Consider the following 24,645-nt stretch of genomic DNA (forward strand, 5'->3'; position numbering starts at 1 on the left):
TTTAGTAGTACATTCCTAAAAAACTGCATTGGCAATAGCCATAATGCTCAACTACCAACTCAATTAGCCTTGGCTCAATGAATTATGTATCCCAGCCAGCCTGGGATACATAAGATCATGTCAAAAACCCAATCAAGTTGGGTGGTGGTGTCGAACACCTTTTTAGTCCCAGCATAGGGAGCAGTGGCAGTTGGATGCCTATGAGTTCCAAGCCAGCCTGGTCTACAGAGTGAGTTCAAGGCAGCCAGGGAGGTTCTGTAGCCATGTAAGCTGCCAGGTTTTCTGAGTTAGGGCATTCCCACTTCTTTCTGACCAAAGCCTCGGCACGCTTTCCCCAGTACTCTAGGCTTTCCTCTTTCATGCAATTCCTGCCCACCACATGGCTGCTTACAAACATCATGGTTGTTTCCTTCTTTCCCATCTTACTCCTCTGGGCAGCTGTAAGATTTAGTTTGCTTTCCCTATTTTCTTTCAAACTCTTAATAAAATAGTCCTATTTCAGGATTCCAAATGCCCCTTAAGGAACCTCATACTGATTCCAGTGCACCAGCTGCCTGAAATCGAATCCTAGCCTAATCCTCCTCAAGTCTATCACCCAGCAAGTCGGCCAAAGGGGTTGTGGGCAGGGAACACACCGACAATGAATCACCCAACAAGCCAGGCATATAGAAATACTCTTGAGGGCCTACTGAGGGATTCTAGGGGCTTTAACTGGATATCTTAAAAATGCCCTGTCCTGGCTTCTGCGGGTGTGTAAACTCCTACTGCTCCCTCTCCCGCTCTTCTCAGAGCCCTCCAGCCTCACTTCCGACTCTGCGCTTTGCTTTTACTCCTCCATCCTCCCTCCATCCAGGAAGCAGCAAAGGATGTCTCATCACATAAGAAAACAAAAAACAACAGAAACAAGTGAAATAGTTAATGAGGAAACCGCTCAACATTTCTCCAAACATGTTCTTGTCACTAAGGACCAGGGTCACCAAGCACCAAGCACAAATGCTAGGCACGGTTAAGAACGACAAGAGTAAAACTTAAGAGGTTTATTAAAGCATTTTATCACAAAGATGGAAATGTACAAAGAAGAAGCATGCAACCATCATCTTCCACGGTCAGGTCAAACGCAATTCATGGTTCCTGTTCCACAGAGCTAGAAACCGCAGATCTTCTACCCAACTCGCTCTTCCTAAACACTGTGCTCATTCTCCAGAAAGTATCCAGGGCATCAAAATATCCGAAACACAAACATTATACAAAGAAAGTGCAAAGTTAAAAAAGAAAATATGGAGATACCCCCTTCCCCTCCCTACCCTCATTTAAGGCTAACAATGGCACTTTGCTCTTGCTTAACCTAGATTGTCTTCAAAAAGTTCTAAAATGTGATACTTAACAAAAAGGTTTTAATAATTGTCCAAAAGCTCCTTAGTGTTTGAAAGTAAATGCTCAGACAAGACAGTGCACTTTATATCAAACAAGTCTGAGAGCCCTGCACTGCAGCTTTCTGTAAAATAAACAAGACAAGAAGCTGGTATAGTGTTTATTGACAAGGCAGACCATCCTCAGGCAGACAGGTAAGGGGGTGGCGGCTCTTTCTCAGGCATCTTGACGGCCATTTCATAGGTTGGCAAAACGTACTGAAGAGAGAAAAGAATTATATCAGACAATGTCCCTTTAAATTCTTTTCTAGAATAATCAGTTTTCAGACTATTATGTCCCAAGCAGAAGCACATAACCGTGAGGAAGATGAACAATTAGCTCATCAGTTCCTGAGAACACAGAATGCTGAGCAACCTGCACTCCACACTCAGTGACACACTGACTCAAGACCAAGCAAGATCTTTACAACTGGATAGAAGGGTAGGATAAGTAGCCCTTTAAATAAGAAGCCCGCACTCGCATGCGCACGCACGCGTGCACACACACATACACCATAGACTCATCTATTTGAATGCTTACTCACTTAATCACCAGGAAGTGGAACTGTGTGATAGGGTTAGAGAAATCAGGAGGAGTGGCCTTGTTGGAGGACGTGTGTTACTGGGGGTAGGCTTTAAGGTTTTAAAATGCCATACCAGGCCTAGTCTGTCAGTCTGCCTTTCTCTCTCCTCTCCCTCTGCTTGTGTATCAGGATGTAGGGCTCAGCTACTTCCCTAGCTCCATGAGTGCTGCCATGCTCCCGCCAAGCTCCCCGCCATGACGATAATGAACTAAGCCTCTAAAACTGTGAGCAAGTCCTCAATTTGAAGAGCGCTAGCTAATATGACTCCATTTTGTCAGCAGGCACCATCTTGAGCTTGTCCCTAAATTCATCTCTGTTGCTGGAAAAACCACAAACTGTTCAAGGAAAGAACCACGCTAGGCTAGAACTAATCAAATACCTAATGTCCCTAGACGTTATAGATTGCTTAAGCATTTCGCAGTCAGGCTCAACCAATCCCCTAGCACCAACTCAACCTTGCTAAATATCAACCAATCTTGTAACTGCCAAACTGGAAACTCCTGTTCCTTGCTGTAACAATAAAAACCCTGCCTAACAGTTCAGGGGCTCTCACTACTGATCCACTGGTCAATGAGAGTCGAGGGACCAAGTGTGAGCTTTAATAAAGGCTCCTTGCTTTTGTATACAGTTTCAGACTCCTGGTGGTCTTTGGGCAATCTACCTGGGCATAACAAATTAAATGCTTTCTTTTATAAGAGTTGCCTTGGTCACGGTGCCTCTTCACAACAATAGAACAGTGACCTTGAAGGCAAGATGGATAAATGGTTGAGTGGAAGGATGGGTGGGTGGGTGGAAGGGAGGGATGACAGAAGGTGGGAGGGAGGGAGGAAGGGATGAATGGATGGAAGGGTGGGAGGGAAGGGATGAATGGATGGATCGGATAGATGGACGGCTGGCAGTCAGAATTAGAACTCTTCCTCTGGACTCACCTGGAAGATGGACTAACACATAAGCCATATATATTTAAAAATACAAAGGGTCTACTGACAGGCAACCAATACTGCTCCGGTGCTAACTGTACCTCAAGGGCTAAGGATCTGGGGGAGAAGGCCCCACTAATCACTCTACAGGGAGCTGGCTGCCAGTGTCCCAGGTTTTGTGATAATCTGTACTCAAAGGACAATGACCTTCTATTCTGCCCTTTGGGATAATAGAAAACTTTTCTAAAGTCTACTCTAGCCTAAGCACCTCCAAATGACCGGCTGGCTCAAAATGGGCCATATGTATTGTATGTGTTGAAAACCTGGAAAGACCACAGAGCAGCCAAGAGGGTGCTGAAAGATGGGCTCAGCACTCAGACTCCGTCATAGTCCTCTCCCCAATGATCTTACAGGTACTTACACACACAGACACACACACACACACACACACACACACACACACACATACACACACACACACACACACACAGTAGACTTCCTTACAATCCTCACAAGCCAATTACAGATTTTCCTAGCTTCTCCGTGTAGAAGTGATTGTGGGAACTACTAACAAATAAACCTAACAGTCAAGCTAGACAAATAGTTCTATGTGTATAAGATTCCTGGTGGAAAATGCTAAATCTTATACATTTGTGAGTTCAAGATATTCAAGTTCCAAAGCACAGTTATGGACCAGGACAGAAAGTCAAGGCCCACATCCACTTCTGGAGGCATCAGTAAGAGAGAAGGAAAGTTTGGTGAAACAGTGGTTAACCTGTGGAGGCGCTTCAAAGGCGGGGTACACGGCAATCTCTGGCACATTTCTGTTATTGATGTATTTGTAGCAGTTCCAAACACAATTGATTAGGTAAGCCTGAAAGGAGAAAGAGAGCTCAGCGGGCTGCTCTGGGAGCAGAAGACCTCCATCCCTTCTGCACTGTGGAAAAGGGTGTAGTATAAACCAGGCTCACTCCTGACTGGCTCTCATTTAAACATCACAAGTTTCTCACAGAGACTCCAGCTTAGAGATATAGGTCTGTTAACTAACAGGCTGTGGAGAAAATTCCAGGGCTTACATGTTGGGAATTGTAATGGATTTCCCTACAAACTATGAACCACTTTTGAAAACATAAAAGTTCCCACTACTCCCTGGGCAGAAGACAGAGAGGACCCACCCATCCCTCACCAGGTATCATCTGTCAACCACTGTGCCAGAAATGACCCCACCACTACACATCCTACATCAACTGTGATGCACATGCAGGCAGCACAGGGGAAGGTTCCCGAGGCAGTCCACCAGGCCCTCCAAGAGCTCCATACCTTAAACATGATGAAGATCACAAAGAACACAAGAACAATGAACAGGAGGCAGCTGGAGTCTAGCATCAGGAGGTCATCTTTGTAGGGGAAATCAGGCTGTGAAAACACAAAAACAACTCCACCATGGAACATGTGCTTTTCACAATCTGGGGAGCATTTTAAGAACATAACAAAGGGCAACAAAGTCAAAAGTGACAGGTTACTGCAAATTTACACCCAGGAGTTAATGCAGCACATCCAAGGCCCTTATCATCAACAGACTCATCTCTTTAGACCTGCTTCTTTAATAGCTAGGATAAACAAAAGGTCTAAACAGAGCAAACATTCTGTTTACTGGCCACTACTTCCCATCTGCCCCTGACAAAATAAAACCACTTGTATAGCACCGCAGCCATCCTGGGCCAGAAAGTCTGGAGGAACTGGATTGCTCAAGTTCCCAGGACCAGGGTTCCATGAAGGAAATAACTTTTCTAGGAGTTAAATATTGGTCTCAACTCTTCATCAGATAGGTAAAATGAAGACAGGCCACTGTCTATAAGCCAGGCAAATGGGCATGGCTTACTGCTGACACGCTCACTGTACTGGGAAGGGTCAGCTACATTCATTTGACTCTAGACAAGGCAATGAGTTCAGTGTTAGGAGAAGGGCATTAGAAGGAAAGGGAAGATTAAAACTGGTCAGAAAAGGAAAGGAAAGGACTAAAATCAATCAAATAGAGGAGAAAAACACCAGTTCTGTAAAAGGGCAGGGTTTTTCATTGTTTCGATACTGTTTTCTACATAGCTGAAGTTTCCTACATGGGGCTAGGGTACAGTGTGCACACAGACATAGGGCTAGGGTACAGTGCGCACACAGACATAGGGCTAGGGTACAGTGCGCACACAGACATAGGGCTAGGGTACAGTGCACACACAGACATAGGGCTAGGGTACAGTGCGCACACAGACATAGGGCTAGGGTACAGTGGGCACACAGACACAGGGCTAGGGTACAGTGGGCACACAGACACAGGGCTAGGGTACAGTGGGCACACAGACATAAGGCTAGGGTACAGTGGGCACACAGACACAGGGCTAGGGTACAGTGGGCACACAGACATAAGGCTAGGGTACAGTGGGCACACAGACACAGGGCTAGGGTACAGTGGGCACACAGACATAAGGCTAGGGTACAGTGGGCACACAGACACAGGGCTAGGGTACAGTGGGCACACAGACACAGGGCTAGGGTACAGTGGGCACACAGACATAAGGCTAGGGTACAGTGGGCACACAGACACAGGGCTAGGGTACAGTGGGCACACAGACATAGGGCTAGGGTACAGTGGGCACACAGACACAGGGCTAGGGTACAGTGGGCACACAGACATAGGGCTAGGGTACAGTGGGCACACAGACACAGGGCTAGGGTACAGTGCGCACACAGACATAGGGCTAGGGTAACAGTGGGCACACAGACATAAGGCTAGGGTACAGTGGGCACACAGACACAGGGCTAGGGTACAGTGGGCACACAGACATAGGGCTAGGGTACAGTGGGCACACAGACACAGGGCTAGGGTACAGTGCGCACACAGACACAGGGCTAGGGTACAGTGGGCACACAGACATAGGGCTAGGGTACAGTGGGCACACAGACATAGGGCTAGGGTACAGTGGGCACACAGACACAGGGCTAGGGTAACAGTGCGCACACAGACACAGGGCTAGGGTACAGTGGGCACACAGACATAGGGCTAGGGTAACAGTGGGCACACAGACACAGGGCTAGGGTACAGTGGGCACACAGACACAGGGCTAGGGTAACAGTGGGCACACAGACACAGGGCTAGGGTAACAGTGGGCACACAGACATAGGGCTAGGGTACAGTGGGCACACAGACATAGGGCTAGGGTACAGTGGGCACACAGACACAGGGCTAGGGTACAGTAGGCACACAGACACAGGGCTAGGGTACAGTGCGCACACAGACACAGGGCTAGGGTACAGTGCGCACACAGACACAGGGCTAGGGTAACAGTGGGCACACAGACACAGGGCTAGGGTAACAGTGGGCACACAGACATAGGGCTAGGGTACAGTGCGCACACAGACACAGGGCTAGGGTACAGTGGGCACACAGACATAGGGCTAGGGTACAGTGGGCACACAGACATAGGGCTAGGGTACAGTGGGCACACAGACACAGGGCTAGGGTACAGTGCGCACACAGACACAGGGCTAGGGTACAGTGCGCACACAGACACAGGGCTAGGGTACAGTGGGCACACAGACATAGGGCTAGGGTACAGTGGGCACACAGACACAGGGCTAGGGTACAGTGGGCACACAGACACAGGGCTAGGGTACAGCTGGCACACAGATACAGGGCTAGAATACAGCAGGCACACAGACACATGCTACTATTCTGATAAAGATGAAACACCAATCCCTTAATAAGCACCAAACACAGTTGAATACTCTACTGAAACACAATAGCTCAACTTCCTCTCTTTATGGACTTCTAGTACTAGGCTATCCTAATGGAATGGTACAACTATCATCTATTTCTATCTTACAGGTTCTGTGATTTTAAGACACTGTAAAAAGCAAAGAGAGTTAAAACTAGTACCTAAGATGCCTCAGAATTTCAGACATTTTACTTAAATGGAAAAGTTTAAATAACACACACACTTACTAGCTGATCCAGATATTCCTTGATTCTTGGCAAATAAGTGAGAGAACTGATGGCCACCAGACAGCTGAGAACGAAGTCAAAAAGCCGGTAGCAGAAGAATGGAATCAGCCAGCCCACTTGATACTGCAGAAGAACAGTAACATTTAGTATAAGAGCACTATCCTCGGCAAAGGTCAATGAGGAGAGATGAAAATACGGCGGACTTACAGAAATTGCTCCATAAACCAGCATTGAACTGATTATAAACATAAGAACAGAGACGGCAAAAAGAACGCAGGCATTATCTAAGAAAACAAAAACAGAAATCTAATTAAGCAACATATGCAATAAAAGAAACTAAACTCTTTATGACAAAATGATGCTTTAAAATGTTTACATGTAAATGTTTAAATTAACTGTAATTGTTTTCAAAATTGGTTCTCAAAAGATCTAAGGCCAAGACGAGAAGAAAAGCTAAGCCTTGGCATTAAGAGATCCTGAGAAATTTACACAGGCCTTTCCATGTTAAACTGATGTAACAACTCACTGACTCGGCTTAGGACGGAACAGGAACCACTACCTGTAGGAAACAGGTCCCTTGTGCCTCCACATGCCAGAGTGCAAACAGACAATTAAAATCCAACACGGCAAGCTGCAACATAGGCAGAAGCAATGAAAAACTATGAGAGAATTCACACAAGTTGGGTTTGTGAGATGCGGGTTTAACTGAAGGGGGAAGCTGTTGTTCAGACAGATGAGATACACACAGAACTGCATACGTACCTCTTGCTTTGATAAGAGTACAACCTCAAATTCAAAGTTCTGCCCTAACCCCATGCCAGGGCCGCAAACCTTTACCCCACACGTCTTCCGGTTTGCCTCCCTGCCCCCACACACGTCTATTCCTCTCAGCTTTTCTTCTGTGTACATGTTAACCCATGTTCACCATTTTCTTCAGAACACACCCAAATAACCCCAAACATTACTAAACCATACTTGACTGGGCGAGTTTCTTCACAACCTATAGTTGATCCTGACTCTGGACAAACACTAATAAACTAAAGGGAGAGGGGAAGTGTGGGGAGGTAGCTCGGCTTGCTGCTCCTGCAGAGGACTCAAGTACAGTTCCCAGTAGCCACATCAGGCTGCTGACAATCGCCCTTAACTCCAGTCCCAGGGAACCGGATGCCTCTGGCTTCCATGTATTTGTACTTATATGCACATACTCCTACACAGACACATAACTGAAAATTTAAAAAGAAACTAAACAGCACCAAAAAAGAATATTCATGCTATTAGATATTTATACAAATAACTATCACTGAGCACTATCAACACCACCAGTATTTAACATGAATTACTTTATCGTCTCAAGAGTGCCTCCATTGTTAAGGATTTAAAAGCTCTTTCTACTAAAGGAATAAGCTACAAAGGAAGGGGCTGGAGAGATGGCTCAGAGGTTAAGAGCACTGGATGCTCTTCCAAAAGTCCTGAGTTCAATTCCCAGCACCCACATGGCAATGTACAAACTCCAATTCACACTTCCCTCTTCTGGCCTCTGAAGGCACTGCACACACATGGTGTACCTACATAAATGCAGGCAAAGCACACACAAATAAAATAAAACAAGCAGTCTTTTAAAAAGGGAGACACAAATCCTTGGATCACAGGTGGCCACAAGTTCACACTTTCATAATAAAGGTTAATAAAACCTAAGATCCTGGGAACTGGGGTCTACAGAGTTATAAGCACACTCGATCTGGGGCACTCTTCAGAACTGAAACTTAAAACTAATCATGTAGAAAATGTAACGCTAAATAATTTTCTGCTTAAGTATTAAATTTATGATATAACATATAATAATACAAACTCAATCAGAATTGTTTTGTATCTGTATTTTAAAGAAAACACTGGTAATAAAAAAAGTTGCTACAGTGTCTATGAATGCTCTATGACTGTTCTACTTTTAATAGCAGTGCTAAGTCTCCTTCCACATAAACAAGAGAATTGGACACTGTACTTCATACTCGTAACAGCCCATCTGATCTACACACAAATGGCTGACCCTGGCTACCCATGGTAGCAGGCCCTCAAAACTCTCTATTTTTATTTCCCATTCCCCCTGTCTCTGGTCTCCAGAGTCAAAGCATTCATAAAACCTACTGTCTGTTACATCTTCTTGTCCAGAAACGCTCTACTGTAACTCTTGCCAAACACCTCTGGGAATAGTCATCAAAATACTTGCTGTCTCAGCAAGTAGTTTAAGTAATGTTTAGTTTATTACTTACTATGCAGATTACTTAACCCTTTGAAGTATAACAAGCATTATTTAACAATCTTTTTTATAACATTCATGTGTACTACAATTGGCTTTATATATAAAAAAATCTGGCAGTGATAGCTTTTAAAGTAAAAACTTACCAGCCATTCTCTCAGATGAATAGTAATTACCAATGACTTCATACTGAATGTTGACAGCTGGCATGGAATTTGGATGAGTCACCTCCACAGTCAGTAAAATAGCCATCAGTAGGTTGACCACCTGAGAAAAACAACACTTTTACATTAGCTTCTCTCAGGGAACAGTCTTCACAGACTCTCTAGACATTTGTTGTATTTAATACTGTTTCATTTGCAGTAACAAGGTTGTGAAACAGGAAACACACAGATAAAACATGCGTCACCACTGTGAGAGCAGTTTAAAGGTCATAAACATATATAAAGACACTTAACTATTTGCTAACGCCAATAAACCAGAATAAAATACACAGAAAGCAAAATTAGGGAATCATGAACTGTTCACATTCAGAGGCCTATTTCCTCACACACCCATCACAGATGTGTCAGTTCATCGCCCACATGCAGATGGCTGCAACTCCTCCAAAACATCCCCAACGTGCTTGGTTCAAGTTCAAGAGCCCCCTACCTCTCCCTGCATTTGTCTTCTGAATCAATGTTCCTCTAATACCCAAAAGCACCTTCCAATCACTGGAGAGGCTTAAACATTCAGGTCCTCCAGCCATTTCCTCTACTTTTCTAGCATGTTTTACCTACCTGTCTATTTCCCCTTTGCCTAAGTTCCAGTGTAATGAACAAGTCCCCCAACCTGGCACACAAATTCCAAGACAACTGTATCAGCTTTATACACTTTTGCAGTGTCACTCTAGAGTAACTCTACACAACACCTAGCTGTTTTTCCACAATTGAGCCAATAAGCTACCTGCAAACAGCAAAGTTGGATTCAGAGGCTCGTGCATAGCCGTCACTGTATCTATAGCTAAATTTCATCTTAATACATTCTTACCCACCAAGATCTCCTAGATCTAGATTTTGACATCCTACAGATTGATTGATTGACTCTGGTTTCTTCATTCTGAAATGTAATCATGAAATGATAATTTCCATGTAAGTCACAGAGGGGGGGTGGAGGGAGGAGGGAGGGAGGGGAGGGAGGGAGAGAGAGAGAGAGAGAGAGAGAGAGAGAGAGAGAGAGAGAGAGAGAACGAGAACGGTAATGAATATCTAGGGTCATTGCCAAACATTTTGCTGAAATCCCACCATAATATCAGGGATATCAGGGATGTAAACCCCATTTTAAAAGGAAATTCCTTATGCAGAGCTCTAGTTGTGGTTCACTGCAGGTTCTCAGTCCTGTTGATGATTCAATATAAGAATCAGTAAGGTCTGAAAATGACACTAAGTCCATAATCAAACTCTACAAAATTTACTCTCCTTGTGAAGTCTGAACACTTGACACTCCCAAGTGTTCTATCAGAAATACCTGAAACTACTCTCTCCTGTCCACCCTAAATGATGGATGAAGGGTAACACCTAAGAAAAGTATTTTCTTATATCAGGACAAGTCTTCAAATATTCGGTGGAAAAGCAGGTCAACTTCTATTTTCAAGTTAGGTGTTAGGTATGCTTGCTTGTATTGGGAACAATTATGCTAAACGTTAACTATCATCCTAGCAAAAAAAAGCTTTGCATGGTACAGAAAAATACTCATGTCAAGAAAAACATGCAAATCTAACTACCAAATGAAGGAAATGAAATACCAAAACTACTTAGGGGGTTTTAATTTTAAATTGTGTGTGTGTGTGTGTGTGTGTCTTAGAACACACCTAAAATATTTTTATCATATATATGACTTTTAAAAATTCATCTTTTCTTCTATAAAAAGTCATTAGCATTTTCCACTGTCTTGCCTAGTATTATTAGCAACACTCCCAAGTTCATTTCACTGTGGGTCGTAAATGGTCTGGAAAACCAGTACTTGTGATCCGAAGCACTTACACTGAGCACCTCCTCTATGCTCATATGCAGATCCTGGCAATGCACATCAGCAGATACTTCTACTAAGCTCCCTATTGGATTTTTCAAAAAATTTAAACTATAAAACTAATTGTAACCCTTTAGTTTAAAAAGTCTTTTAAGATATTTTAGTACATACGAACTATTTATGACCCCCCCCCACACTGTATTCAGGAAATGAAGATGAAAATAAAGGCTTGTAACCCGGGTAACAAGGCCAGGAAGAGCACAGTACATGTCAACAACACAGGCAAAGCATCTATTACTCAAGGAGGAGCAGACACATCATATGAGTAAATAAACAGTAAGAAAACAACGCAGTGCATTTTACTTGGTAGAAAATGATTGAGATCAGGCTCAGGTAAACAATTCCTCTTTGCTTTTACATTTCAGACACACTCATCCTAGAAGACCCAATGACTTTGGGAGGGAGGAGTGGGTGGATTTTTCTTTAATGACAGAAAGTATTTGTACATCTTTACGGAGTACAATGTTATGTTTTAGTACTCTTAAACAGCATGTACTGGTCAAATCAAGACACATCATGCCATAACCTTAAAACATTTCACTGTGGTGAGAATCTTGCTTAGCTCTAATTTTTTTTAATGCAATACTGACCCTTCCTCTTGCCTTTCAGTCTCCGATGGCCACTGTTCTTGTCCATAAACCAAGCTATCATGCGAACTGTACGTAAAATCATGTATTTGCCTTTCTGTAGGTCACTTATCTCAGTTGTATTTTTAGTTTTATCCTTGTTGCTGCAAGTGTCAATTTTGTTCATTACTGCTAACAATACCCATTGTGAACATAGACCTTGTTTTCCTTACCCATTGTTATTAATGGACACCTCAGCTGACTCCCTACCTCATCTACTGTGAACTGCAATAAAGACAGGCTGCAACAACCTCTGTTATGTTGACTTCGTTTTCTGTGGGTAAGTACCCACAAGTGGGATTTCTGGGTCCTATTTCAGTCTTACCTGAGAAGCCTTCACACTATTTATCCAAAGTGGCTATACTACATCTCCACACAGTACAGGTGTTGTTTCTCCATGTCCTTGCCAATATGTCACTTTCTGTCTGGTTGACAGGCATTCACTCATGGGATGAGATGCTACGTATGCCATTCAAAGGTTTTCAATACATGTTGGTCCTCTTATGTTCTTTTGAGAAATGTCTACACAACTAACTTCCTCTCTTTGAATTTCATTATTTGCTTCTGCTGTTGAGTTCTTGATATACTTTAGGTATTAAAATCTTGTGAGAAAGTTTTCAAGTATCTTCTGCCATTTCTATAGGTTGTCTGCTCGTTGTTCTTATTCTTTGGCAATAAAGCTTTTTAGTTTTTTAGTATTTATTTATTTATGTTGTGTATGTGTGTGTGCCTCTGTGTGTGTGTGTGTGTGGTCTATTTGCAAGTATCCTTGCATAACAGAAGAGGACATTAGATCCCATTATAGATGGTTTTGAGGCACCATATGATTGATGGAAATTGAACTCAGGACCTCTGAAAGAACAGCCAGTGGTCTCAACCTCTGAGCCATCTCTCCAGCCCAAGAAGCTTTTCAGTTTGACGTAATACCATTTGTGTTTTCTTTTGTTGCCTATGCATTTACATTCTTGTACAAAATTTTCTTGCTCAGACTATCCTGGTTGTGTGTGTGTGTGTGTGTGTGTGTGTGTGTGTGTGTGTGTGTCTGTCTGTGCGTGTGTGTTTCTTTTGGTCAACTTGGCACACACTACAGTCACCTGGGAAGAAGGAATCATTTAAGAAAATGCCCCAGTAAGATTTTCCTGCAGGCAAGTCATTAGCATTTTCCACTGTCATTAATTCATGCTTTTGAATTAATAATTGATGTGGAGGATTCCAGCTCATGCGGGATGGTGCTATTGTTGGATAGGTGGTTCTAGATGGCGTAAGAAAGCAGGAAGAGCAAACCAGTTTGTACACTGAGCTCCCCCAGCACCTCTGCTCCAGTTCCTCTAGGTTCCTGCCCTGAGTTCCTGCCCTGACTCCCCTTTATGATGGACTTGTTCTGTGGAGAAGTATAAGCGACACAAATGTCTCCCTCTCTATGTCACAGCATTTCATCAATAGAAACCCTAATGAGACACAGACTCACATCAGTGCTTCCGTGTGTTCTCTCCTCGTAGGTTTAGTCTCAAGTTTAATACTCAAATATTTTGTAATATTTAAGTTGTCTTTTATATATGAGACAAGGGTCTGGTTTCATTCTTCCAGAGGGGTGGACATGTAGTTTTCCTAGCACTATTCTCTGAAGAGAATGTGTTTGCCATGATGTATATTTCTGGCACCTCTGCTGAAAAACCCTTGGCTGTGAGGAGTGTGGGTTTATTTTTGGGTTCTCTACTCTGTTCCATTGGTCTACATGTCTATTTTTGTACCAGGACTAGGCTGCATTGGTTATGAGAGCTTTACATTTTGAAACTGGACAGTGTGCTGCTTCCACCTTCAGTCTTTTTGTTCAGGACTTCTTTGGTACACTTTTCAGTGTCCGTTCAACATTTAGGAACCATTTTCTCCTATTAAGTGAAGGATAACATGACAGGTACTACACCTTACATTTGAAGATCCCTTTGGGTAGTATGGCACCTAACAATACTAGTTCTGTTCATATATACAGGATGTCTTTCCATTTATTTATGACCTGTCCAAAGTGTCTTTCACCTTCTGGTTAAAGTCAATCTTGGGGGGAGGGGTGTTTTGTTTGTTTTGCTTGTACAGCTATGACAAGTGTGAGTGCTTTCCTAATTTCTCTTTCACACAGTTCTCTATTGGCATATTACTCAATTCTTTAAATGTATTAATTCTGGCATTTTTTTTTCAGCCCAGGATTTTCTATATATCTGTCCCGTCTGCTAATACAGAGTTTTGACCTCCTCCTCTATCTGTAAGCACTTCATCTGTGTTTCTTGGCTAACTGATCTGGCTAGGACTTTCAATAATATTATATTGAACAGAAGTGTTAAAAGGAGGCACCATTATGTGATTTCTCATCTTAGAGAAGAGCTATTTGGCATGGTGCTAGCCCCGCTTTTTTCATGTGAAAGGATGGTAAAATTAATCAAATACGTAACTGCACCTACTGAAATAGCCATATGGATTTGGTCCTTTATATAATATGTATATACCACCTTTACTGATTTGCATGGGTTGAACCATCACTGAATCCTTAGGATGAATCCCACTTGATCTTAAGGATTTACTTTATAATGTGATATTGAATACTGTTTACCAGTGTTTTATGGTGAATGCCTGCACTGTTCATCAGAGATACTGGCCTAAAGTGTTATATTTAGGAGGCTTGTTTTTGTTTTCCTTTTAGAAGGGTTTGTTTGTTTTTTGTCATTTGTTTTGCATGCTCCATTTTTTGGAGAATAATTTGGAAAGATAGTAGTGGCTCTTTAAATATTTTGTAGAATCCATTGGTGAAATAATTAGACCCTGAACTTTTTTTCTTTGTGGGGAAACTTTTTTCCAATGACCCAATCACATTACTTGTTCTGTTCTGGTATTCTTTTTATGGTCCATCTTTGACAGGCTGTGTTCAAGATTTACCTAATTAAGATTCCAATTTATTGGCAGATAGTTCTTTGTATTCATCTCTTAAACTCTTCAGTATCACTGTAGTATCAACTGTATCATTACCTTTCTCATCTCTGATTCTGATTTTTTTATTTTTCTTCTTAGCCTAAAGGTTTGACAATTTCTCATATACTCACCAGTCAAAGTGACCCATGCCTATGATCCTGGCATTTGGAAGGCTGAAATGGGAGGAGCAGAAAGTTTTAGGCCAGCTTGGGCTAAGAAGTGCACTCTGCAGAAAAACCATCTGAATAAAACACACACACAAAACACCTAAACATTTTCATTTTGTAGCATTAAAAAACTTTTTTAAACATAATTTTGGCTTTTACTTTTAATCTTTTCTATCCTCCTCCTGACTTTGGACTTAGTTCTTGTTTTCCTAGTTCCTTAAGAAGTACCATTGGTTTGCGACCCCTCTACTTCTGATGTAGGTTACCCTGGGGCTGTGAACTCCCTTACTGATTTCTCCATGTCCCTGGGCTTCTACTTCCACTTATTTCAAGAAATTTTGAATTCATCCTTTTAATCTCCTTTGCCCATTATTTGGAGAACTGAAGTTTCACTTCTAGGTTTTGATTAATTTCTCCCACTCCTCCTTTTACCAATTTCTAGGTTTTAGTTTTTGTTTTATTTTGGTTTCTGGTTTTTGAGACAGGGTCTCTCTGTGTAGCCTTGCCTATCCTGGAATTCACAGCGATCCGGAGTGCTGGGATTAAAGGTGTGTGCCACCACCACCTGAATTTCTAGTCTTATTTAACCATAATCAGGAAAGTGATCTCAGTCCCACAATATTTGCTCAGCCTTGACTTGTAGCCAACATCTACCCTGCAGAATGGGAAACTCGTCCCTGGAAGCCACAGTGAGAGCTGTGTGCAGCTGGGTGTGCTGGCCCACACTGTTAGTCCCAGCACTCAGAAGGCAGAAAGAAGCAGCTCTCTGTGGGGTCGAGGCCAGCCTGGTCACATAGCCAGTTCCAGACCAGGCAGGTAACTTGCACCCAGAAAATGTAAGTAAAACAAGCCTATCCAGTGATACTCATCTGTAACCCTAGCACTCCTACTGTGTGTGACATGAGATGTATAGAAAGGAAAATCACCAGCAGGCACACAGACCAGCTAGCCTTGGGTGGGCAGCCTGGCAGAAAACTGGAACAGAAGACAGCCAGAACTCTTTTGATCTCCATACACCCAGCATGACACAGCATGACCACCCACTCATACAGATAAATATTTAAAGCTAAATCTTAGTCAGTACCCCAAAGATGGACTTGAGAGAGCGTTATCATTTAAACACGTAATTTTGTACCAATTTCTTTTATGTGTATGGGTGTTTTGCCTGCATATATGTATATCTGTTCACCATTTGTATGCCTGGTGGCCTCACAGGCCAGAAAGTGCTGGACTCCCTGGGAAGCAAGTTACAGATGGTTGTAAAGAGCATGTGGATGCTGGGAATAGAACCCAGGTCCTCTGAGAGAGCAGCCAGCACTCAACCACTGAGCCACCTCTCGAGTTCCAATCCTTTTTATTTTTTCCTAATCATTACCCCTCAGTTTCCCCAAAGCATATTTTGCCCCAACCCAGTATCTTTTGAGGCTATAGCAAAGTTGTAACTGCTTTAGGATTTCATGAAGCAGGGAGCCCCTTCAGGCAAACCAGTCCATAAAACTAAACACAGAATTACGAACTGATAAAGATCAAAACTGACCATCTTCAGGAAAAAAATTGCCATTGTTTACTATGTTTAATTATAACTGACTTAACTCCATTATTTCTTAAAAGAGAGTTCATTCCACAAAATATCTACTGAATACCTCGAGTGTTCTAACTGGTAATAAGTCAGTTTTGAGACACATTTTACAAACTGAGACTTTTTCACCCTTCTGACTGTCGATGAGGACCCTTACAAGTACCCTCTTTTGGTGCCCACAGAGATTAAAGTACATACCTCAATAGCTGCCTATTTGGTGCAAGATGGCCATGAACTCCTGACTCTCCTGCCTCCACCTTCCAAGTGGTAGGGTTGGCAAAATGTTAATAGCTGAAGCTGGCTGATTTTTAGTATTATTTCACTACTTTTGAAAATTTGAAGATTTTCCTTAAGATTCTTTAACTTAAAAGTGAATCATGGGCCCACAAGTTAGCTAGCTCAGTGGGTAAAGACACTTGCAACACAGGCAAGGTGGCCTGAGTTTAATGTCCAGAACTAACAGAGGTAGAAGAAGAGAAGCTCAATAGAAGAATGGATAAAGAAACTGTGGTACATTTACACTATGGAATACTACTCAGCTATTAAAAACAAGGAATTTCCAAAATTTGTGGACAAATGGATTGAACTAGAAATTGTCATAATGAGTGAGTTCACACAGAAGCAAAAAGAGCTAAATGGTATATACTCACTTATATCGAGACACTAGTCCAAGGTGTACGTCCCCATGAAAAACTGTACCTACCAGGATAGTGGGTAAGAGGGGAGGACATCCTATTGAAACTTTAGGTGTGAGAAGCCTGGGAGAAAGAAGAAATAGAAGGATCCAGTGGGTCCTGGAAAACTACAGGCGAGTCTGGGCCCTGGGGTCCTCCGCAAACTGTGGCAACAGCCAAGGAAAAAATAGGCAGTAAAAACCTTGAACCCCTACCCGGACTAGCCGATGGACATTCTCCACTGTTGAGTGGAGAAGGAGATCTAACTTTCACACAAACTCTGGTGCCCCATATTTGAACATGTCCCTTGGACGGAGATGCCTGGTGGCACTCAGAGGAAAGATAATAGGTCACCAAGGAGAGACTTGATACCGTATGAGCATATTCAGGGGGAGGAGGTCCCCCTCAGACACAGACTTAGGGGAGGGGAGGGGAGTGGGGGGGAGGTGGGAGGAGGGGAGGAATGGGAGGATACATGGGATGGGCTAACAACTGAGATGTAATATGTATAAATTAATAAAAATGTATTAAAAAAAAAAAAGAAGAAGAAGAAGAGAAGCTCACACAACTGTCCTGACCTCCACCTTCTCCCCACATACATCATACACGCACACATACAGGAAGAGAAATTTTTAAAGGAATTTTTAAGTGAATTAAAGGGCAGAAAAGCACTTCAGAAAAAAAAAGTATCATGTACTGCAAGCACAAAACAACGCAGGGAGATACAAAACTTTCAGCTATAGCTATTTAAAGAGCCAGAACTAAGGTGTGAAAGGCCCTTGTGGCATGAGGAAATCTGTTCTCACTTCTACCTAACACTAGGTTACTTAAAGATAAAACATCCATGAAAAAGTCTTGGTATACAGACTTAAAATAAAATGCACTTGTATCACCAGGCATGGTGGCGCACACCTTTAGACCCAGCATTCAGGAAGCAGAGACAAGCAGATCTTTGGTCTACTGAGTAAGTTCCAGGACAGCCAGGCAACAAGACAAAATAAAAATGCACTTGTATCATGAAGGTTATCTCCTGCAACAGACTTTTTAATCCTATATTTATGATTCAATACATACTTGAGTTCACAAACTCTAAGAATTTGTTTAAAATAATCTGGCTTCAAATTCTTTAATAAATGATAAAGAAGTGAATTTGAAGAATGTAGAAATTTAAGCCTGAACTCATTCTAAAATTGCATATTACTTATGTCTCACAAACTTCTTTCACATTTGTAACATCAAATGCCAACTCTTCAGGGGTGGTACCTCTGCTACATGTAACTGATTCTAGTTTTATGTCCCACAGAACTATTCGATAATGCTTAAGAGTTTGGTTTAGTTTTGGAGATTAGATAGCATCCTATGCAGCCTAGGCTGTCCTGTGGCCAAGACTGGGTTTGAACTTGTGATCCTCCTGATACTACCTCCTAAGTACTCACACTATAGGCATTTGTCACCATGCCTGCTCCATACACTTAATCCTTTGGAATACAGGATTGTGAAAGCCGTAACAAAAAAGCCATAGATGTCAATTCAAGAAATCAATGATGTCATTATCATTCACTGACAAGAGTGTTCAGGCCCAGCAGGAGGGAGCGTTGTGCCTCCAAGTTTCAAATGTAACAGAAAGAATCATAAATGCAGGCCTTGGTCCAGATAGCCCTACCTGGCTCATCATTCTTCTCCCACACAGACCAAGAGGTACTGTCCATGGGAGTCAAGGAGCAGTGCTCATGACAAAGTGGTTAGGAAGGGAGCAATGGCAAGGCAGAAATATGGAGGAAAGAACATTCTACTTGTTGTCATCTTGTGTCTCTGCTAAAGGCAGTAGAACACCCAATTTGGACAAGACTTCTTTATTTAGAGGCACATAGTATACTCTGTTTTTATCTCAAGTAAAATCCAACTAGCAGAAAGCATGTCTTCATATGACTATACAAATGAAGCTTGTACATTTTTAAAAATCATCCATACTGTAATAAGCAAATCAAATGCGCTTTTCCTTCCTTAATCTTATTAGGATATGCTATCACTGCTCATCCTTTTCCTTTGAAAGGGTGAGTTTCACTTCCCTGGCTGTGCTCCAAAGTTCTTTGTAATACCATCAACTTTAAGGGATGATGTCATGATCAAAGTAAGCAGAGCTAGAATCTATCATGCAGTGGATAGTAAGAACACAGAAGTCATTTGAGGGAGGTGATTTTTCCCTTTTATATGTCTGATAAGAGTCCTTTACACTGAAAGTGGGCAATAAATCTCTCACAGGAATTAAAACAGATCAATTAAAACAGTTTACAACGTTCTAACCTGAAAGGTGATGCAAAATAACATCTTTTCAAAACTGAGAACAAAATGAGATTTAAAACAAAAAACAAAACAACAACAAAAACTTTTTCACACCAAGAGTGATCTCTCCATCCCTACTTCATTAAAAATAAATGTCCTTAGGGCTGGAGGGATAGTTCACTGGTTAAGAACACTGGTTGCTCTTCCAGAGAACCTGGGTACAATTCCCAGCACCACCCAGCTAGCAAGCATCTGGAACTCCAGTCCTAAAAGGCTCTCGCTCCCTTTGCCTTTCACAGACACTGCACACAAGTGGTACACGGGCAAACAAGAAGACAAAGGACCCATACAGTGAAATAAAAAATAAATTAAAACTAAAAAAACTAAATAAATAAATAAAAGAAATTCACTCTGCATTTTGAGTTCTCTGTTCATTTTTATAAACAAAACCCACAGCATCAAAAACTCCACCTAACAAAGTGTAGAGAAATGTTGTCAATACATCTGAATGGCTCAAGTGGTAAGTTTTGTTGTTGGTTTTTCTTCATCAAAGGGTTTGAAGGCCTTTGTCTACAAGTTGGAGGGATGGAAGAAGAAACAGAAAGATAAAGTTTTCAGGCAGGAATCCCAGGCTTTAATTCTATTTTCTCAGCTAAGTTCAGGGGAAGGTCATTTTCTGGGAGGAAGCAGGGAGGGTGTTAGGTAAGACTTGCTGATGGGAGACATGAATTAATCATTTAGAATGGAAGACGGTGAAGGACAAAAGAAATTAAAAATCCATACTCCTAGCAAAACGGAAAACAAGAAAGAGGAAGCTTGACATAGCATCCAGCTGACTTGCCATTAATCCTGGTATAGGACTAGAGCTCAGTTAACATACACAGTAGGACCTCTCCTAAAGAAAACGTGACATAATTCTATAGTAGCAATACGTTGACTTTCAGAGTACGAAAGTACAGGAAATGTGAAAATAACCTCGGAGCAAGCAAATAAACACGCACTAGAGCTTTCCTGATGCTCTTTTCTACATTAAGGAAACAACTGAAAAAGCAGCAATAATGTGGAGGTCTGATAGTCCCCTGGGGATGTGAAACCATCTGCCTGCAGAGATTTTTATCTGGTGTTCCGCCAAATAGTTACTAATGACTTCAAGATACTTGGGGGGCGGGGAGAGTGCAGAGAAGGAGGAGGGAGGAGGAGGAGAGGACGGAACTAAACCTCTCCTCCTTTGCTCTTCAAATAATTATCAGAAACTGCACAGTGCCTCTAACGCCACTCCCCACCCCAACCCCGCATCGATATCTGAAATTCATCCAAGCGCCCAAAACAACAATACAAGAAGATTCTCAAAGCTTCAGCAAAGTTTAATAGTTTTAAAACTGCCTAAAAGGAACCACGGTTTTTGAAATCGCAGCAAACTAAATTCAGTATAAACAGATGCTGGGAACTGTAGTTTAAGAAAAAAAAAAAAATCACAAAAAAAAGACTTTCTATCACACCAGAAAGCAAACAAGACCACCCAACGGCTGTAACATAATCACGCACACCCTAGAGCCCAGAAAATGTCAGCGGCGACAAAGTAGGCGCTCAATAAACTCCTCTTCCAAACCGAGGCAGACTTGAGATTAAAAGCACCTGACAGGCGGGCAGAGCGGTGTACCAGGGCACATCTGACCAAGTGTAAATCCTGGCGAACGTCTAGACTCAAAACAGAGGACTTTCTGGCTACATCACCAAAGGCCTTAACAGAAACTCCAGGAGACACGGTGGGGGCGGGGAGAAGGCTTACAACTGGATTTCTCTTTCCATTCGGACAAAACAACAACGTCCGAACTGGCTGCATACCAAGGACGACAATAATTGTTTTCGTTGGGGGGAGGTGGAGGGGTGGGAGTAGGGGGTGGTGTGGAGGTCTGAGCATCTCCCGAACCCGAAATCCTGTTCCTGACCCTCTCCCAAATCCTGAGGAGCCCCCATCTCGCCAAGTACCCAGCCTCCGTTCAGTTAATGCACCCCGAAAAGTAGCGTCCCCTAGCTTCCACGTCCCCGCCCCTCGCCCCCCAAGTCCCGAGTCCCACTCGCCGCGCGTGCGCACTGGCCGGGTGGAGCGGCCCTGCCCGCCTGCCCTTACCATGTACCAGGTCCCCAGGATGATCGTCCCGGTGCGGACATGGCAACAGCCGCAGCACCGGGTGCTGTAGAACCGGTCGCTGCGGCTCCGCTTGAAAGTCATGGACACCATCGGGAACCTCGAGGGCCTCGTTCTCGCCCAGGCCCCTGACAAAAGCTTTCGGCCCAGCGGTAGAACCCAGACGACTCTGCGACGCTGTCCAAAGCCAAGCGACGCGTCTTCTGGTCCGCCCTCGGCCGGAGCCCCTGCCAACTCTTGTGCGCCTGCGTTCTGCGCGCTGGGCACCGCTCTCGCGCGACCTCCTCTGGACGGCTCTCCCTCCGCCTCCTGGCACATAGAGACCAATGAGGAACAGAAGGCTGAATTTTGGAGCTCCTGGCTTTTGATTGGAGAAAACGAGAAGATTGACACAGCTCGCGCCCAATCAAAAGTTTAACTCTCTGTTTGGTTAGCGCGAGCGTGGCTCGGCTAGAGGTCTGGGACTGTATGGATTGAGGGTAACTCGATAGCTCACCATCTCCAAGACGAGCCCGGCTATGAGGCGTTTAATCAGAGAAGGTGAAAATGAGACGGGGTCGGATGGCAGACAGCGGGCACGGAGATCTTTGGCGCTGTCTTTTGCCACGTTGCCTTTGTCACTGGACCACGACGCTCACGTGACGTGTTCGCCCAGCTCCATTGTTGGGCCGGCCGAGGAAGAGGCGGTGCCTGTGGGAAAGTGGGCGTGGCTACATTCCTGGCTGGTGCTCTAAGCTCCGGCCAGAGTTGAGGGCTCCTAGTAGGATAAAGGATTGGATTTCTGCCCTTCCCCCTTCTCTCTGAAGCCTTCTTGGAGGGAGCCAAGAAATACCACTGGATTCTGCTAAAGGCCAAGGGATTAAGGAAAATGACAGCATGATAAAGTGGAAAAACCGCTTAGCTGCTGAGTTTTTACAGATAATAGTGATTTTTCTTTTGAAGAGAAAGATTGCAAGGCACATTGAAATAGGTCAGAAAAAAAAAAAGAAAAGTAAAGAAAGAAAAAAGAAGAGGGTGTCTTAAGTGAGAAAACAGCTGCTCTGAACAACCACATCAGAATGAACATTGACATGTTCTGATTCCAGAGTGAACCTCAGCTTTCTTTGGGATGCTGGACATCTCTACATCTTTACCCTTTCTCAGAGAAAGCCATTTGACATAAATTGAGTGATTCAGTTACCGTTCCTACTTAAACCTTGAGTGCTTTAAATTCACTCATAATTACTTCAGACATCTTAGCAGCCTCTAACTGAGCCAAGTTTTTGACTGGGTTTATTTCGTATTTGTATAAGGCTGTGGCTACCTTGAAAAGAAATGTAACAGCGTTACCACAGTGTGCAGCTGTGGGTAATAGGCATGATCAAGTAAGCACTGAAAATTAATTTCAAAGAATGGAAAAAACTTTTTTGGGGAGGATGTGGAAAGAAAGGGAACAGACGATGGCACAGAACTCATAACTTTAGCTACCATAAGGGAAGCCAGTAGACAATTCTAGAAGTTTAATTGATGAAAATATGTCTTATGAATATGGACTGGGCATGAGGAAATGGCTCGATGGGTAAAGCGCTTGCCAGGCAATTGTAAGGACCTGAGTTCCGGTTTCCAGGCCCCATGGAAAGCCAGGCACCATGCCTGGCTTTAAAACTTTCTTTAAAACTCACCTCTGTTACAGCCAGACAGGTGTAGAAGTCAGGAGAAATCCATGGAAGCTTACTGGCCAGCTACCCCAGGGTATAAAGAAGCAAACATCAGGGAACAAGGAGTTATTAGTTTTTAAGGATCCTATGATGTCTTGTGAGTGACTGCCACGTGTCGGGGGTGGGGTTGCGAGAGATAGACAGATCCTCCTGGAGCTGGGCGTACAGGTGATGCGGGTGCTGGGAACTGAACTTTCTGCCAAGAGCAGAGAGCACTGGTTTGGTTTTTTTAAAGATGGTATTTTATGGGTATGAGAGTGTTGCCTGCATGTATGTAAGTGTCTGGTGCCCACTGAAGGCCAGAAAAGGGTGTTCCATCCCCCTGGAACTGTGGATGTTTGTAAGCCTCCACGTTGGCACTGGGAACCAAACCCAGCCCCTCAAGTGCTCTTAAACACTGTTATCTCTCCAGCCACTCTCTTTCATTTATAATCTCTCTTTCTCTCCCTCCCTTCTCCCTCTCTCTCTCTCTCTCTCTCTCTCTCTCTCTCTCTCTCTCTCTCGGGTTTCTTTATTTCTTTTTGAGTCAAGATCAGGGGCTAGCCTCCAACTGACTGTAGCTTAGGGTGATCTTGAATTTCTCATCCTCTTGCTTCTCCCTTCTTCTGGCTCCTGCCTGTCTGATCTCCTACCTCTGCCACACCCAGGATTTTGTGCATGGTGGGCAGACACTGTACTGCGCTACATCTCTAGCCTTTATTATCATGTTTCTTTTTTTTTTTTTTAATGTCCTACCTTTCTCAACTTCCCCTTTAATCTACCCATTTCCCATCACCATTGTTGTGTTAAACCTAGCCTTATAACCCTAAAAGCCTCGCAAGGTTGAGCATTGCCATACTCAACCTTTTTCTTTTCTTTCTTTTTTCTTCTTCTTTTTTTAATCTTATTTTTATTGCTGTTTTGTCTGTATGTCTATGTGAGGGAATTAGACCCTAGAGTTACAAACAGTTGTGAGCCACCATGTGGTTGCTGGGAATTGAACTCTGGTCCTCTGGAAGAGCAGTCAGTGCTCTTAACCACTAAGCCATCTCTCCAGCCCCTGCCTTTTGGTTTCTTTCTTTCTTTCTTTCTTTCTTTCTTTCTTTCTTTCTTTTTGTTGTTGTTTTTTGTTTTTGTTTTTTATTTATTTATTATGTATATAGTATTCTGAAAGAAGAGGACATCAGATCTCATTATAGATGATTGTGAGCCACCATGTGGTTGCTGGGAATTGAACTCAGGATGTCTGGAAGGGCAGCCAGTGCTCTTAACCACTGAGCCATCTCACCAGCTCACCCAACC

At 43.2% G+C, this 24,645-nt stretch overlaps 1 protein-coding gene across 1 annotated transcript; it reads right to left on the reverse strand.

Annotated features, from left to right (window-relative positions):
• Positions 1 to 1,022: 1,022 nt before the first annotated feature.
• Positions 1,023 to 22,303, reverse strand: LAPTM4A (lysosomal protein transmembrane 4 alpha). The gene is made up of 8 exons (XM_084793040.1): positions 22,164 to 22,303; positions 21,650 to 21,976; positions 9,311 to 9,431; positions 7,118 to 7,194; positions 6,911 to 7,033; positions 4,234 to 4,329; positions 3,689 to 3,787; positions 1,023 to 1,628 (listed from the first exon to the last, which is right to left on the reverse strand). Exons 1-8 carry the CDS (start codon positions 22,164 to 22,166, stop codon positions 1,554 to 1,556), a joined length of 921 nt encoding a protein of 306 aa, XP_084649166.1. The 5' UTR covers positions 22,167 to 22,303; the 3' UTR covers positions 1,023 to 1,553.
• Between the last annotated feature and the right edge of the window lie 2,342 nt (positions 22,304 to 24,645).

Source organism: Acomys minous, assembly GCF_964271855.1.
Source record: "Acomys minous genome assembly, chromosome: 8".
Lineage (NCBI taxonomy): Eukaryota > Metazoa > Chordata > Mammalia > Rodentia > Muridae > Acomys > Acomys minous.